Source organism: Nomascus leucogenys, chromosome 14 (genome assembly GCF_006542625.1).
Source record: "Nomascus leucogenys isolate Asia chromosome 14, Asia_NLE_v1, whole genome shotgun sequence".
Taxonomy (NCBI): Eukaryota; Metazoa; Chordata; class Mammalia; order Primates; family Hylobatidae; genus Nomascus; species Nomascus leucogenys.
Window position 1 is genome coordinate 10,868,358 of NC_044394.1, and position 18,311 is coordinate 10,886,668.

The 18,311-nt window shown below is 39.5% G+C and overlaps 1 protein-coding gene across 3 annotated transcripts in view; it reads right to left on the reverse strand.

Moving 5' to 3' along the window:
* The window catches only part of INTS2 (integrator complex subunit 2), a 63,776-nt gene that overhangs the window by 21,774 nt on the left and 23,691 nt on the right, over positions 1 to 18,311 (reverse strand). For all 3 annotated transcript variants that reach the window (XM_030827733.1, XM_030827734.1, XM_030827735.1), the window contains exons 9-15: positions 17,412 to 17,537; positions 10,672 to 10,743; positions 10,473 to 10,587; positions 8,309 to 8,377; positions 6,755 to 6,889; positions 4,490 to 4,666; positions 3,130 to 3,238 (exon numbers count right to left, since the gene is read on the reverse strand). In XM_030827733.1, the coding sequence (XP_030683593.1) occupies positions 3,130 to 3,238; positions 4,490 to 4,666; positions 6,755 to 6,889; positions 8,309 to 8,377; positions 10,473 to 10,587; positions 10,672 to 10,743; positions 17,412 to 17,537 (803 nt within the window). The remainder of the gene's footprint in view (positions 1 to 3,129; positions 3,239 to 4,489; positions 4,667 to 6,754; positions 6,890 to 8,308; positions 8,378 to 10,472; positions 10,588 to 10,671; positions 10,744 to 17,411; positions 17,538 to 18,311) is intronic.

Here is an 18,311-nt window from a genome sequence, read left to right on the forward strand (position 1 = left end):
ATTCTATATGCCTGGCACCCAAAGCTCATTCCAAAGTACTTTCCTTTACACCACAGTAATATATGAGAATCTCGATCAGGGTGTTTGTAGTTTGACAAAGGATATACAATATGTTTATTCTCTTACAAACTACAAACAGTAAAGCTCAACCATTTTTCTTTTATTAAGGACAAGAAGTATGTAAGTGCAAGTGTTAGAATAAAGGTTGAGAATCACTGTCTAGACTACGTATATATCATATACTCTTATTTAGATATAATCTCCCTTTTAAGTTAATAAATTAGCATAGCTTTCCATACCAATCTTTTATGAATTAAGAAAAAATCAGAAGGCAGTTAAAACAATAGTTATAGGTTCCAGAAATAGACAAATCCTGGTTCCAATACTTATTACCATACTTAATACTAACTTAGGGAAGTTACTTAACTTCCTTGTGCCTCAGTGTTCTCCCCTGTAAAATAAACGTAACCACCACCTATCTCATAGAATTGTTATAAGGGTTTACATGAGCTAACTATAAGACTAAACTAAGGCCAGGCAAAGTGGCTCACACCTGTAATCCCAGCACTTTGGGAGGCTGAGGTGGGTGGATGACTTGAGGTCAGGAGGTCGAGATCAGCCTCACCAACACGGTAAAACCCATTCTCTACTAAAAATACAAAATTCAGCGGGGTGTGTTAGTGGGCACCTGTAATCACAGCTACTTGGGAGTCCGAGGCAGGAGAATCACTGGAACCCGGGAGGCGGAGGTTGCAGTGAGCTGAGATCGCACCACTGCACTCTAGCCTGGGCAACACAACAAGACTCTGTCTCAAAAAAAAAAAAAAAAAAAAAAAAACTAAACTATATGTGTAGGATTAAAAAGCAAAAAATTATTTCAGGTTCCTTGATAGGAAGACTTAATACTGCAAAGATGTAAATTCTCTCCAAATTAATCTACGTTTAACATAATTCTTATCAAAATCCCAATATAATTTTCCTTTGTGAAATTTAACAAAATTATTATAAAGTTCACGGAAAAGATTAAATATATGAGAATATACAGAAATTCCAAACAAGAACTGTATCAAAGACACAGAAAATGTCAAAACATAAAAAAGAAAATCCAGGCCAGGTGTGATGGCTCACACCTGTAATCCCAGCACTTTGAGAGGCTGAGGTGTGTGGATCACTTGAGGTCAGGAGTTCGAGACCAGCCTGGCCAGCACGATGAAACTCCATCTCTACTACAAATACAAAAATTAGCCAGGAATGTGGTACGCACCTGTAATCCCAGCTATTCAGGAGGCTGAAGCAGAAGAATCGTTTGAACCCGAGAGGCGGAGGTTGCAGTGAGCCAAGATCACACCACTGCATTCCAGCCTGGGTGACAGAGTGAGATTTTGTCTCAAAAAAAAGGAAAACAAATTCAAAACTACACACAAAGATCAGGAGGACCACTCACACCTGTCAACCCAGCACTTTGGGAGGCCAAGCCAGGAGGACTGCTTGAGCCCAGGAGTTTGAGATCAGCCTGGCAACATGGCAAATCCCATCTCTACAAAAAATAAAAAAAATCAGCCAGGCATGGTGGCGTCCACCTGTGGTCCCAGCTACATGGGAGGCTGAGGCAGGGATCCCTTGAGCCCAAGAAATCAAGGCTACACTGAGCCATGTTCATGCCACTGTACTCCAGCCTGGGTGACACAGTGAGACCCTGTCTCAGAAAATAAATAGATGAAATGAACTATACACATGTAGGAAGTATAAACACAGGTAAACCTTTTTTTTCAAATACAGGAAAAGATACCATTTTATAATGATATCATGCATTCTAAATCTGACCTTCTGATATTATGTGAAGTAACTAAGTTTCGAAGCCCATTTCAGTGACATTCTCTGTGTGCGTGTGCATGCGTGTGTGTGTGTGTGTGTGTGGTGTGTGTGTGTGGTGTGTGTGTGGAGATGGGCATCTTGCTGTTTTCCAGGCTGGTGTCAAACTCTGAGCCCAAGTGACCATCCCATCTCAGCCTCCCAAAGTACCAAAGTACTGAGATTACAGGGAATGAGCTACCATACCCAGCCCAATGTTAATGGCAAAACGAAACTCTTCGGCCGGGCGTGGTGGCTCATGCCTGTAATCCCAGCACTTTGGGAGGCCGAGGCGGGCAGATCATGAGCTCAGGAGATTGAGACCATCCTGGCTAACGGGGTGAAACCCCATCTCGACTAAAAATACAAAAAAATTAGCCGGGCGTCGTGGCGGGCGCCTGTAGTCCCAGCTATGTGGGAGGCTGAGGCAGGAGAATGGCGTGAACTCAGGAGGTGGAGCTTGCACTGAGCCAAATCACGCCACTGCACTCCAGGCTGGGCAACAGAGCAAGACTCCATAAAAAAAGATAAATAAATAAATAAAACAAAAACAAAACAAAACAAAAAAACGAAACTCTTCTACTTTTTTTTTTTTTTTGAGACACAGTCTCACTCTGTCCACCAGGCTGGAGTGCAGTGACACAATCTCAGCTCGCTGCAACTTCCACCTCTGGGTTCAAGGGATTCTCCTGCCTCAACCTCCTGAGTAGCTGGGATTACCGGCATGAGCCACCACGCCTGGCTAATTTTTGTATTTTTAGTAAAGATGGGGTTTCGCCATGTTGACCAGGCTGGTTTCGAACTCCTGATCTCAGGTGATCCGCCCACCTCGGCCTCCCAAAGTGCTAGGATTACAGGCATAAGCCACCTCATCTGGCCTTTTCTATTGTTTTTGATTAGGTTGTTACTCTTCACACTAATGGAAGGAAGACCAGGCAAAGACTCAAATCAAGAGAAAAAAATTCAGTTACAGCCCCATCAGGTGTTAAATTTATATTTAGTGAACAAGACCTATACAATTGTTAAAATACAGGCAATTCTGTTATCTATTAATTTAGCCTCCGATAAGGAGGACAGGGCCATAAATCGTGGTAACATACCCCAACATGCATGATTTATGTATCAAGTATACAATGCCCATATTGCAAAGATTATAAAACGATACTAGAGTTTGTTAGAATATTGCCCTTCTTTCATCAAAAAACAGTTTGGAAAGTAACAAAATACAAGCTAATAAAATAAACTACCACTAGAACCACTCCTCTACGTACAACTTACCTAAAGTCTTTGTGTTTGCTAGAAGAGCCTCCTCATAAGACAGTATATAGTAGAGCACCAAAAGCTGTGCTGTGATACTGAAACGCTGATTAAGGCGGATGTTGTCACCCTGGAGGTAATATTACAAATACTCTGAAATACTTTGAATTTCATGAGTGCTTTTTTTTTTTTCTTGATAGTAAAAGAATCAAAATAGACTATTCAGCATTGCTGCTCCTAACTCAGGTAAAACAGGAGAAATGTTGCTGTGTGCGTATTAAACTCAAAAAAACAACATGAAATCTGAGATGGCATGAGAGATGAATGGCAACATGCTTAAGTGGCCTTTAAGACAAGACAAAGAAAAGACTTCAGCTACTACTTAATAGCAAACCCATCAGGCTGCTTCTGAAAGACAGGAGTCCCAAGTATTACATGAAATTACCATGAAGAAAGCAACTCCTAAATAAGACATTGTATACTTAAATATATTTGTGAAAAATGCAACTGTTTTTCCCTTCTAACAAACTAGGGAAAAAATACTTTCATCAAATTTTCCCTAAATGAGCCAGGAGCGGTGGCTCATACCTATAATCCCAGCACTTTGGGAGGCCAAGGCAGGAGGATCACTTGAGGTCAGGGTTGGAGACCAGCCTGGACAATATGATGAAATCCCATCTTTACTAAAAATACAAAAATTAGCCATTTGTGGTGGCATGTGCCTGTAGTCCCAGCTACTCAGGAGGTTGAAGCAGGAGAACCGCTTGAACCCAGGAAGCGGAGGTTGTAGTGAGCCGAGATTGCCCATTGCACTCCAGCCTGGGTGTCACAGCGAGACTCGTCTCAAAAAAAAAAAAAAAAAAAAAAGGCCAGGCACAGTGGCTCACACCTGTAATCCCAGCACTTTGGGAGGCTGAGGCAGGTAGATCACCTGAGGTCAGGAGTTCAAGATCAGCCTGGCCAACATGGTGAAACCCTGTCTCTACCAAAAATACAAAACATTAGCCAGGCGTTGTGGCAGGCGCCTGTAATCCCAGCTACTCGAGAGGCTGAAGCAAGAGAATCACTTGAACCCGGGAGGCAGAGGTTGCAGGGAAGAGGAGGTTGCAGTGAGCCGAGATGGCGCCACTGCACTCTAGCCTGGGCAACAAGAGTGAAACTCCATCTCAAAAAAAAAAAAAAAAATCTTACACAAGTGTCTGTTTAGCAAACTACTTGGAACTAATACCATTCTTTTAATTTTTACAGGTGATCCAAGGAAATTTAATCTAATTTTAAATTCAGAACTACCTAGAAGTCCTCTGATAGGAAAATAAAAATATGGGATAAGAAGAACTAAAAGAAAAATAAGTTAATAGATATAAAAGAACCACTATTTTACCCCAATGACTCCTTGGAAAATATTGAGTATCTCCTGTTCCGTGACTGGCTGATTTGTGGCTTCTGGATTAGATTTCGACGCAGGAGTAAGTATAGAATTTATGTACACATCAATCAAAGGAAGTAATTGAGGATGAAGTGGAGTAGAGGTTTCACACAGCTGTCTATAAATCCAATCCTAAGAAAGAATGTTATAGACACTGAATTAATTGTGGCAAAAAGAAAAACCAAGCAAAATTATAAAAGTACATACAGTTTTACATGAATTATGAATCGGTAAAACTCACTATTAACTTTTGGCAGTTCCAAATATATTATCTAGTATCATAACTGCCTTTGATTTTAAAGTATGAACTACCTTTATATCTGTATCATCTTAGGTGCACCTTCCACTAGAAGCTTGCCTTTTGGTTTAATCTATTCGTTTTTAAGTAGTGGGAAAAACATTTTAAGTCCCTACCATATCTGTATTTAGAGCACCATGTGTGTCATCATGGGAGAGCTCACATTAGATAGGAATTTGGAGAGAGACAGGTCCTTCACAGCAAACCCTCAGATAGACTAAGAAAGTGTCTCTGACAAGCACTTACAGGAGACTATCACTTAACTATCGTTGGATAGAGGACATGTAAAATGTTGGGTGTGCATTTGAACTCTTAATTCTTAGCTATTTTACTTGCTAAAAATATAAAGCAGAAGATGCAATCTGGCTGGAAAACAATCTCACTAAATCACAAAAAACAAGGGACAATTAAAAGTGATATATCATGCACATATTATTCACTGTTCTTTGTAAATATCTGAAAAAGTTTCAGACTACTTTACCTCCTGGGTCTCAAGACCTTCTCTTTAGAGGGCCTTTTAACTGTTAGACATAGCCAACTAAGACAAATCAAAACATGTCAAAATTCTAAGTTAGGTGTGAGGTGTCCTTGTGACAAATCAACAAATACTAGTCATGGCAACTTCTCCAATTTGTTAAACAAAACCAGGCCCACTGCAGTGGCTCACACCTGTAATCCCAACACTTTGGGACGCCGAAGTAGGAGAATTGCTTGAGACCAGGAGTTCAAGACCAGACCAGCCTGGGCAACATAGCGAGACCCTGTCTCTACAAAAAAACACTTTTTAAAGCTGGGTGTGAGGCCAGGCACGGTGGCTCATGCCTGTAAACCCAGCATTTTGGGAGGCCAAGGCGGGTGGATCACGTGAGGTCAGGAGTTTGAGACCAGCCTGGCCAACATGGTGAAACCCTGTCTCTACTAAAAATTAAAAAAAAAAAAAAAAAAAAAAAAAAAAAATTAGCCAGGCGTGGTGGCAGGAGCTTGTAATACCAGCTACTCAGGAGGTGGAAGCAGGGGAATCACTTGAACCTGGGAGGCAGAGGCTGCAGTGAGCCGAGATAGCACCACTGCACTCCAGCTTGGGCAACAGAGTAAGACTCCGTCTCAAAAAAAAAAAAAAAAAAAAAAAAGCCAGGAGTGGTGGCTCGCACCTGTAGTCCCAACTACTTAGGAGGCTGTGGCAGGAGGACTGCTTGAGCCCAGGAGTTTGAGGTTACAGTGAGCTATGGCAGCCTGGGCGACAGAGTGAGACCCTGTCTTTAAAATAAAAAAAAATTAGAAAATGGCAGTTTCTAAGTTTTAATGAAATAGCCATGTGCCACTATTGAGAATTTAAATGGAGTATTATGCATTTCGAAAATCTTACATTGTTTTAAAAATCTGAAATTACTGTATTATAATTATATAATTATAATTACTATCCCTAATTACTATACTTACATAAATGACTAGTAACTTAGCTTAATACCACACATTTCCTACATAAAACCCACAATAAAGGCCTACAAACTGAAATACAACTGGGGAGAAAGCATTAATTTAGGTTGTTCTTTGAAATATAAATGTAGGCCAGGCACGGTGGCTCACGCCTGTAATCCCAGCACTTTGGGAGGTTGAGACAGGCATATCACTTGAGGTCAGGAGTTCGACACCAGCCAGCCAACACGGTGAAACCCTGTCTCTACTAAAAACACAAAAATTAGCCAGGCATGGTGGCACACACCTGTAGTCCCAGCTACCTGGGAGGCTGAGGCAGGAGAATCACTTTAACCCAGGAGGCAGAGGTTACAGTGAGCCAAGACTGCACCACTGCACTCCAGCCTGGGTGACTGAGCAAGACTCCATCTCAAAAGAAAAAATATATATATATAAAAATATAGGGGCATGCTTTTATTTTATTTGTTTTATTTGTAGGGGCATACTTTTATTGACACTTTGTGCTTGGTAAAGGAACGGCTCCTGAGAAGCTGATAAATACAATGAATAGGCAAAAATCCAGTAATGTTGGCACTCAGGTTGCTGGTGACAGGGACCCGAACTGCATGAGCTGTGACAACCTAAAAGGGAAAAATAGTATTAGTAATATAATAGAACTAAATATATAATACTTTGAAAGAGAGATTAGTAAGTAGACTGTCAACACCTAATACAAGTGTGGTCCCTAGAAATGAATGATGAAAATAAATTATTACATGTTTTAATTATCTTTGAATGCTGAGGAATTGTACCTTTAGGGATTTATATAATTCCCTAACTTTTGTTTATAAACATAGATACATACACAGTGCTGTGATAAAGTAAAAAAATAAAATAAAATTTTGAAGCATACAATCTGGGCTCGATGACTTTGAAGAAGTCATTTATCTTCTGAATCTTTTTCACATCTACAAAACAGGACACTGCCATACCTGCCTCAAAGCATTGTTATGGGGGGAAAATATTCTTTTTGGAAAACCATCATATGAACTATAAAGCACCACATAAATATAAACAGAAATATTTATTCTCAGTATGTCATGCATAGGCTCTAATTGTCTTTTAAAGACCCTCTTCAAAGTTGTCTTCCAATTGGTTCAAATTTAAAGACAAAAAATAACTTATGATTCTCCCACATGCTGTATGACTATTTGTAATTCAGGAGTATATGTGCATTTGCCTGTTGAGGGTGGGAGGGATAGTAAAATATAAAAATAAAGATATTAATAGCCATAAAAAAGCAACAACTGGCCGGGTGCAGTGGCTCACGCCTGTAACCCCAGCACTCTGGGTGGCTGAGGTGAGTGGATCACCTGAAGTCAGGAGTTCAAGACCAGCCTAGTCAACATGGTAAAACCCCATCTCTACTAAAAATACAAAAATTAGCCAGGCATGGTGGTGGGCACCTCTAATCCTAGCTACTTGGGAGGCTGAGGCAGGAGAATTGCTCCAACCCAGGAGGCAGAGGTTGCAGTAAACTATGATCATACCACTGTATACTAGCCTGGGTGACAAGAGTGAGATAAAAAAAAAAAAAGAAATGAAAAAAATCCTTAGGCTTATCCATGGACAAAAGTGCTAAGGCTAAAGAAGAGCATGTTAAGTATAAGAAATTTAGACTCTAGCCTGTAATCTAGTTAGAAATGAATTTTACAGCCTAAAGGTTTAAATAGGACTTCATTTTATCTTTCTCCAGACACATTAAAACAATTGCCCCTTGGGATGCCCTACCAGCAACATCTAAGAGTATTCTCCTAAGTGTCTACTCAAAGTCTCCAAAAATATATAAATTCAAAAGATGCTTTGGTATGTTATGACTAGTTTTAAAAGTGTATTTTAAATGGATTATTCTTTAAGAAAGTTTCAAAGATGAAATAAATCATCATGAGTTTAAAAAGAATAAAGACCATATTATTTTCTTAAGGTAAGAAACACAAGTTTTCTCCCAAAGAATATTGTAAAAGAAAGTCAAATAAGTACCTAAGAATAAAAAGAAATACCTGCTCAGTAAAAATTTCCTGTGTGAAGATCGTCTTCATCCTGCTCAAGGAGCTTGGCTTAATTACAATCTAAAATTACCAAAAGAATTCCAACAGCATGTAAAATGTATGAAACACAATTTATTCTAGGGAACCTATCTAAAATGGCTGTGATACACATAAATGTTCAAATGTTCAAGTACTCTACTCTGTTTTAGAAGTGCTTTCCCAAACCCAACATTAAAGTGTTAATACTCAGAAACAGAACCAATATAAAAAGCATTTAATAAATACTATTATTGCCATTTTCAGTCGGTTGGGGGAAACAGATTATTTACTACATGGAGCTGGGATAGCTGCCCCTCTGTGAGGCCAAGAGAAATATGTGTGTGTGTGTGTGTGTGTATGTGTGCATCTGTGTCTGTATATACACATATATACACACATAAATATATGTATATATGTATATATATAGATACACACTTTTTGCACATATCACACCATACACCAAAAGAAACTCCAAGTAGATTAAAATGTTCAAATGTAAAACATGAAACCACCAAAAAAACTAGAAGAAAATATAAGTGACCACTTATATAAACCCAAGAAAGGAAAACATTTCTAAGCATAAGAGCCAAATAGAAAACACAAAAAGAACATTTACAGCCGGGTGCAGTGGTTCACGCCTGTAATCCCAGCACTTTGGGAGGCCGAGGCGGGCAGATCACAAGGTCAGGAGATCGAGACCATCCTGGCTAACACAGTGAAACCTCATCTCTACTAAAAATACAAAAATTAGCTGGGCGTGGCGGCATGCACCTGTAGTTCCAGCTGCTGGGGAGGCTGAGGCAGGAGAATGGCGTGAACCCGGGAGACGGAGCTTGCAGTGAGCCGAGATCGCGCCACTGCACTCCAGCCTGGGCGACAGAGCGAGAGTCCGTCTCAAAAAAAAAAAAAAAAATTTAATATACTACATAAACATAATAATGATAATAATTTCCACATGGCAAAGTTAAATGGCAAAAAAGACTGGAAAAAGTCAATTATAACATACTGAACTCTCCACTTTTAAAGATACTGTAAGATACGTCACTGATTTAATATTACAGTAGCTTTTCAAGAAAAAAGTAGGAGTTGGAACACTACCACTTTCATATTACATGTCAACTGTAAAATGAATCCCAATTTCAATATTGGGTAAAATATATTTCTTGAAATATATGAAGTAAGATGTATAAGGCATAATGACATATCTTTCCTTTTGAATCAGTGAAAGAAAAAAATAAATCAAAGTCCCTACAGGAAAATTAGGATACTGATAAGCTTTTCGCAAAAGAAATAAACAAGCCAAAACACATAGATTTTAAATACTAAAGTTTCACTAGTAATCAAAGAAATTCAAACTAAGTGATACCACTGTTCATCAATCAAATTTGCAAAGATTAAAAAAAAATAGTAATGCTCAGTCATGTTCAAAGTTTAGGAATATAGGAGTTCTTACTCACTAATGGTAACAGTTAAACTGATACAATCTTTCTAAAAGATAATATGACAGAACTCATGGAACACCTTAACACAGTCATACCCTTTTCCTTAGCAATTACGTTCTAGAAATTTATCCTAAGAAAATGATCCAACAGGTGTATGAAGAGATACATGTGGGTGCCTATGTGTGTATTTACATAAACAAGGATATTCCTCTAAGCATTATACAGAAACTAGAAAATCTACATGGGAAATAATAAGGGACCTATTAAGAAGATCAAACAATGGACTATAAGACAATGCAGTCATTAAAAATTATACTGTATAATATTTATTGATATGAGTAAATGCTCATCATATATTATTTTTTTAAATCACCAAATATGTATGTCACTTTAAAGAAAGAACAGACATCAGAATATTAATAGTAGTATACTAGGTATCTCTGAATCATGGAATTATAAGATATCTTTCCCTTTTCTGTGCTTTCCAAGGTTTTTACATGAGTATCTATTATTTTAGTAAAGGTTTCAAAATGCATTTTTTTCTAAGTGCTCTTGATAAAACTTCTATTAAACAATTAAAATTACTTGTAATTGTAGTGTAAATAGAAAACAATCTATTTACACTACAACAAAATGTCCAGCTTAGAAACACCTTTTTTTTTTTTTTTTTTAGAAAGAAGTTAAAAGAAAATTACCTTCATCCCCAAAGTGGAACAGACCAAGTCAATGATAGCACTAAGCTGGTTGCTGTGAAAGTACATAGCCACCAATAATAACATCTCCCCAAAAGAAGCAGAGACGCCTGAAGTACTGTCAAAACAAAATAGGAAATATGAATTTTCCAAAGACAGAAGAAGAAAAGCTTTCTCAACTAACTAAATCAAATTATCTTACCTCTCAAAATACGCTTCTTCTTTTATCATCCAACTTAGCCACACCACCATCAGCTGCTCCTGTTCAGGTGTACTATATAAAATATACCAGAATGTCACTGGTTTAAATTAGATATACTAGTATATGAATAAAAAGCATTCTGAAGTTATTTTTGGTAGAAATTATTTTTCCTGCCCTATTTTCAAGTATCAAGTCAAATTAAAGGCTTGCCGAATTGGGCCATTAACTGTCATTGAGGTATGAAGTAATTCTAGAGCTCAAGAATGAGGACCTTTGCTTTTTTTCATGGATCCCCTCTCAAAGTCTTAGTTACTGCCTTCACAGGTTGGAAAGAGTAAGCTTCCTCACATTCCTCAGAAAACAAAGGCCCCTTGGGATTAACCTGTTAAAACAACTACACAACAGCTGATACTTATTTCATATAGAAAAAAATCTAGTGTTAACACTGAAGCATCAAAATATCACAAACTGAGTGCCAAACAGTAATGAGCAGTCCATCTTCTGGAAAAATGAAATTTAATTTATAGAAACCTTATGAGTAGATCTCAAAGCTACAGAGAAACAAATGATCACCAATCATGGAAAAAAAGGCAGTCACAGGCTTACCAGATATGAAAAATGGCTATAAAAATATAATGACTTTTCTTTGAGACAATGTCTTGCTCTGTCACCCAGGCTGGAGTGCAGTGGAGCAATCATAGCTCACTATAGCCTCAACCACCCAAGCTCAAGTGATCCTCCCACCTCGGCCTCCCAAGTAGCTGGGACTACAGACATGCGCCACTGCATCCAGCTAATATTTTTTATTTTTAGTAGAGGGGAGGTCTCACTATGTTGCCCTGTCTGGTCTTGAACTCTTGAGCTCAAGTGATACTCCTGCCTAAGCCTCCCAAAGTGCTGGAATTACAGAGGTGAGCCACCATGCCTAGCCTAACAATGACTTTTTAAAGGGAATTCCTAAATTCTGAGATGGAGTTTCACTCTTGTTGCTCAGGCTGGAGTGCAGCAGCACAATCTCAGCTCACTGCAACCTCCGCCTCCCGAGTTCAAGTGATTCTCCTGCCTCAGCCTCCCGAATAGCTGGGATTACAGGCGTCTGCCACCACACCTGGCTAATTTTTCTACTTTTACTACAGATGGGGTTTCACCCTCTTGGCCAGGTTGGTCTCGAACTCCTGATTTCAGGTGATCGATCTGTCTTGGCCTCCCAAAGTGCTGGGAATACAGGCCTGAGCCACCACACCCGGTCTAAATTTTAATTGAAAAGTACAAGCTGACATTGACTTGTGAAAATGTTTTCACCAATCTCTTTCCACTTCAGTGCAGTAAAAACAGATGCAACAAAAAGCAAATTTAAAGAATGCTTCTTCTATTACCAAAAGCTAAGAAAATAAAAAAGGTCATTCTCAACTATACCTAAACCATATAACAAATAATAAAGTGTTATGTAGTAGAAAGATTACAGCCTTTACAGCCCACCACATCTGAGTGAGAATCCCATCTCTGCTAATTACTGGTAGTGTGATCTTGAAGAAGAAATACAAATAATCCTTCTTTTTCTTTTTCACTGTAGCTCTCAAATGTTAAGAACTTTTTTTTTGTTTTTGAGAAGAAGTTTTGCTCTTGTTGCCCAGGCTGGAGTGCAATGACACAATCTTGGCTCACTGCAACCTCCGCCTCCCCGATTCAAGAGATTCTCCTGCCTCAGCCTCCCGAGCAGCTGGGATTACAGGTGCCCACCACCACACCCGGCTAATTTTTTATATTTTTAGTAGAGACGGGGTTTCACCATGTTGGCCAGGCTGTCTCAAACTCATGACCTTTAGGTGATCCACCCACCTTGGCCTCCCAAAGTGCTGGAACTACAGGCATGAGCCACTGTGCCTGGCCTATCTTAAGGACTTTTAAGTATCTTTCTAAACATTAGTTCTTCTATCTATAAGATATGGACAAAAATACCTTATAAGGCTGGGCACAGTGGCTCTTGCCTGCAATCCCAGCAATTTGGGAGGACAAGACAGGAGGATAGCTTGAGCCCAGCAGTTCAAGACCAGCCTGAGCAACAAAGTGAGATCCCATCTCTACAGAAAAATTTAAAAATTAGACAGGCATGGTGGCGCATGTTTGTAGTCCCAGCTACACGGGAGGCTGAGATGGGAGGATCTCTTGAGCCCAAGAGGCCAAGGCTGCGGCAAACCCTGATCGTGCCACTGGACTCCAGCCTGCAAAACAAAGCAAGATCCTATCTAAAAAAAAAAAAAAAAAAAAAAAAAATAACCCTATAAGAGTAATGAGGATTTGAGATAATGTTTAGAAAGTACTTCAAGTAAAAAGAAAGAATTCATGTACCTAATTTTACACCATCCTGAAACTCCATTAAAGCTACATTAAAGGGATTTTCTTAAAAGGCATAAACGCATAAGATATTGAGGAGGGATAACACCACAAAATACTGGAAGCTAGAGAACATATAGATAAGTGGAAATGGACTTAGCAGACCTGAGGAAGCAAAATGCTAAACTGGTAGAAGAGAAAACCCATCCATTTTATACCATGGAATTCCCAAAGGGCTCAGGCTACTCCAGGCAGTTCCAGGACTAAGAGTGAAGACAGACTAAAATTAGGACGTTGACATTCTATGTAAGTAGTAGACCTCCAAATCACCTCCTGAATTCTGCACAACTAGAAGAATACCTTTCCCTCAGCAGACAGAAGACTGGAGATTTATTGTCTGGAGGTGGTGAAATCATGCGTCTGAATTAAGGGACAACCAGGTATATCTGGAGCACCATTCTGAAAGTAGGAGAATTAAGTAAATGATTATACTGCAAGCTGATATCTACCAGCCCTTAACCCTCACTCTTTAACTTTGTTTATGGGTTTCTGTATAGGCCTTCCCTCTCCAGGCCAGACAATAATCTTTAGAACTCTGATCAGCCCAAGAGTTTCCCAAAGACCTACTTATGCATTAGAGGTTCTAATATGCTTTTTCATTTCCTAGTCTTAAATATGAACAATCGGCCAGGTGTGGTGGCTCACACCTGTAATCCCAGCACTTTGGGAGGCCAAGGCAGGCAGATCACCTGAGGTCAGGAGTTCAAGACCAGCCTGACCAACATGGAGAAACCCCATCTCCACTAAAAATACAAAACTTAGCTGGGGGTGGTGGCGCATGCCTATAATCCCAGCTACTCGGGAGGCTGACACAGGAGAATCACTTGACCCAGGAGGCAGAGGTTGAGAGATCACACCATTGAGAGAGAGCCGAGATCACACCATTGCACTATGGGCAACAAGAGCGAAACTCCGTCTCAAAAATTATATATATATATGAACAATAAATATTGGCTGGGTATGGTGGCTCACACCTGTAGTTACAGCACTCTGGGAGGCAAAGGCAGGAGGGTCACCTTAGGCCAGGAGTTCAAAATCAGCCTGGGTAACAAAAGTGAGACCCCATCCCTACAAAAAACTTTTAAAAATAAGCCAGGTGTGGTGGCCCACACTGGCCACTTGGGAGGCTGAGGTGGGAGGATCTGTTGACCCCAGAAGTTCAAAGCTGCAATGAGTTATGACTGTACCACTGCGTTTGCCCTGAGCAACAGAGCCATCTCTAAATAAATAAATAGAAATTTAAAAATAATAATAAACATTAAGTATCTAGAAAAGCTTCTAACTTTAAAAACAGAGACCAAAAAAAGGGGAAAAAAAGCAACTTAGAGGAAAGAAGCAATACAAATAATAAAATCTCTTCAAAATCAGTATGACTAATATCAAAGAAATTATGCTATAATGAACCAATAAACACTATAAAGAAGAAACATTCAGAGAGCCAAAAAAGCGCTCTTAGAAATTAAAGACTGAACAGGAATTGAAGATAAAGTTAAGGACAAATCCTAAAAGGCAGAATGCTTTTTTTTTTTTTGAGATGCAGTCTCGCTCTGTAGCCCAGGCTGGAGTGCAGTGGCGCAATATCGGCTCACTGCAAGCTTTGCCTCCCAGGTTCACACCATTCTCCTGCCTCAGCCTACAGGACTACAGGCACCCGCCACCATGCCCGGCTACTTTTTTTTTAGTATAGACGGGGTTTCATCGTGTTAGCCAGGATGGTCTCCATTTCCTGACCTCAGGTGATCTGCCTGCCTCAGCCTCCCAAAGTGCTGGGATTACAGGCATGAGCCAGTGTGCCTGGCCATTTTGCTTCTTCAGAATGGGGTATGTGTGAAGTAAATTCTTTTTGAGACTGGGTATTTCTGAAAATATCTTTGTCCTACTTTGACATCTGATTGATAGTTTGATGGGGTATGGAATTTTAAGTTGGAAAAAACTTCCTTTCAGGACTTTGAAGGTGTTGCTTCATTGTCTTCTAACTTCCAGTGTTGTTAGGAAGTCTGACATTCTGATTCCTGGTTCTTTGTGTGGCCTATTTGTTTTTAATATGGAAACTTGTAGGATTAGTTTTTTATCCCTAGGGTTTTGAAATTTCTGGATGATATGCCTTAGTCTCAGTCTCTTTTTGACTATTGTCCTAGGCATTCAGTAAGCCCTTTGAACCTGGAAACCCATGTCCCTGAGTTCTAGGAAATTTTCCTGAATTAATTTGTTGGTAATGTTTTCTTCTTGGGTGTTCTCTGTCTAAAACCTCTTTTTATTTGGAATTGGAATTTTGAAATGATTGTCGTATTTTCTTATCCTTTCCTCTTTTCCTTCCCCTCATCTTGTTCTACTTTTTAGAAAACAGCTTTATTGAGATGTAATACACATACCATAAGATTTACCCAAAGTGTACAATTGAGTGGTTTTTAGTGTATATACAGAGTTATGCAACCACCAACACAACAGAATTTTAGAACCTGTTCAGCAATCTAAAAATAACTTGCTCATTCTAAGACCAGGTGCAGTGGCTCACACCTGTAAACCCAGTGGTTTGAGAGGCTGAGGTGGGAGGACTGTTTCTGGCCATGAGTTTCAGACTAGCCTGGGCAACACAGCGAGACACTGTCTCTTAAAAAAAAAAAATTCTCCAGGGGTAGTGGAACGTGCCTTAGTCCCAGCTATTTGGGAGGTTCAAGCAGAAGGATCACTTGAACCCAAGAGTTCAAGGTTACGGTGAGCTATGATTGTGCCATAGCACTAAAGCCTGGGTGAAAGAGCTTAAAAAAAAAAAAAAAAAAAACAGAGGCTGGGCACGGTGGCTCACGCCTGTAATCCCAGCACTTTGGGAGGCCGAGGCAGGTGGATCACGAGGTCAGGAGATCGAGACCATCGTGGCTAACACGGCGAAACCCCGTCTCTACTAAAAATACAAAAATTAGCCAGGCATGGTGGTGGGCGCCTGTAGTCCCAGCTACTCGAGAGGCTGACGCAGAAGAACGGTGTGAACCTGGGAGGCGGAGCTTGCAGTGAGCCAAGATATCGCACCACTGAGCTCCAGCCTGGGCAACAGAGCCAGACTCCGTCTCAAAAAGAAAAAAAAAAAAAAGAAAGGATAGGTTTTCTTTTTAATTTTTTTTTTTAAACAAAGACAGGAGTCGCACTATGTTGCCCTGGCTGGCCTCGAACTCATCGCCTCAAGCAATCCTCCCGCCTCAACCTCCCGAGTAGCTGGGACTACAGGTGTGAGCCACCACGCCTGGCTAAGATGATGATATGAGATATACAAAACAGGAGATCCAACAAAGGAGAGATGAAGCAAGTCTCCAAAATGATGGTGAAGGTCAATCCCAGGATGAGAGCTTTGTACTACCAGGTATAGCTGGTAACCATTCCAGACCAAAATGCTCCTGAAGAAATCTCAAGAAGATGAAACTCACAGACTGTCTAATGAGTCAAAACATCTGGAGGGAAGATTTAGGCTGGCAGAGAGTTTGAGGTTACATGAATGGTACACACAACACCAAGAAAGTTAAAAGCAAAAAACAAAAACACAGGATAAATATTAATCCAAAAGAAACCAAGTTTTACAAGGAAGTAAAAAATAATTATATACTGCATGGTTGAGTTCTCAGTAGTGCTTACATAATCATAACAACTATATATTGATCTAATCTAAATTATAACCATACTAGGAGAATGAGAGGATAGGAAGGACATGTATGGATGTGTTTAGGACAGGGAGAAAAAAGACAGAGAACTAATTTCTCATCTTTCATACTGGGAACTCAATAAAAAATACCTAAAAGCAAGAATAAAAAAAAAATAACAAACATATTATTACAGATGTAGCAGTAAAACACAAAATAAACAGCTAAAAGAATTGAAAGACATTGCCTCTAAGAAAGGTGAAATAGGAAGGACAGAAGCAAGGAAGGACTGCTATTTGCCTTAACAAATCCTGAAGAACTATTTTGACTTCTTTAAACAATGTACATATATAAGATAAATAAAATGAATCAGATGCTACTGATACCCCTATTTTAAAAAAATACAAATAAGCTGGGCCAGTGGCATACACCTGTAGTCCCGGCTACTTGGGAGGCTGAGTCAGGAGGATTACTTGAGGCCAGGAGTTCAAGGCTGCACTATGCTATGATCATACCCATGAACAGCCACTGTACTCCAGCCTGGGCAACAAAGCTAGACCCCTTCTCTTAAAAATTTAAAAAAAAAAAAAAAAAAAAACTACAACTGTCCATACATAGACCAGCTTTTGTGGAAAGCTCTGATCTAATGCTATACAATTTTATTGAGTAAATAAAAGTAAACCTTGAGAAAATGGAGCAACTTATATAGTTAGGTACCTGACAAGTGTAGAAAAGGCCAGTAGCATACAAAAGGAAAGCGAAACAAAGCGAACCCCAGCTGGCGTAGCAGGCGGACGGCTCGTCATCAACTGCAATAATTGCTCAGCTTCTTCTTCAGTTGGTCTAAAAAGGAATACATCATTAGGCTTTACATTTTTAGTTGGAAAGAAGAAGAAAAAGTGAATTTTTAACCTTTTAGTTACAAATTTTAAACTTTATAATGATACCTTGCTATTTATAAAATCTTTAACATCTCAAGTTGTCAAATGCAAAACTGTTGAGAAATTACAACTATAGTGTTTTACTGTGGACACAAATACAGGCAGGTCCTCCCTTTGCCCTGTAGTGTGAGACCATAAAAATGACCATGCAAGCTGAAATCATGCAACACGATCTTAATAATCAATGGTGAAAAGTATGGTTGTACTGTAGCCTTTAAAATTTTTGTCAAAACATTAAAAACTCTGTTGATTATAATGCACAAGGAATTTTTTTTTTTTTTTTTTTTTGAGACAAGGTCTTGCTCCGTTGCCCAGGCTGCAGTATAGTGGCGGGATCAGAGCTCACTTCAGCTTTGACCTTCCAGGCTCAGGTAATCCTCCTACCTCAGTCCTCATGTAGCTAGGACCACAGGTGTGCGCCACCGTGCCCAGCTTATTTTTTTTAGTAGAGACAGGGTTTTGCCATGTTCCTCAGGCTGGTCTCAGACTCCTGGGCTCAAAAAATCCACCTCCCTTGGTCTCCTAAAACGCTGGGATTACAGGTGTGAGTCACTGTACCCAGCCAGGAATTTTTTTTTAAATGGTAAAACTAATATTTTTACAGTACTCTAATTGAAAATATTAGAAACACTGGGAATTAAACTGTTTTCTTTCCTTTTTTTCAGACAGAGTCTTG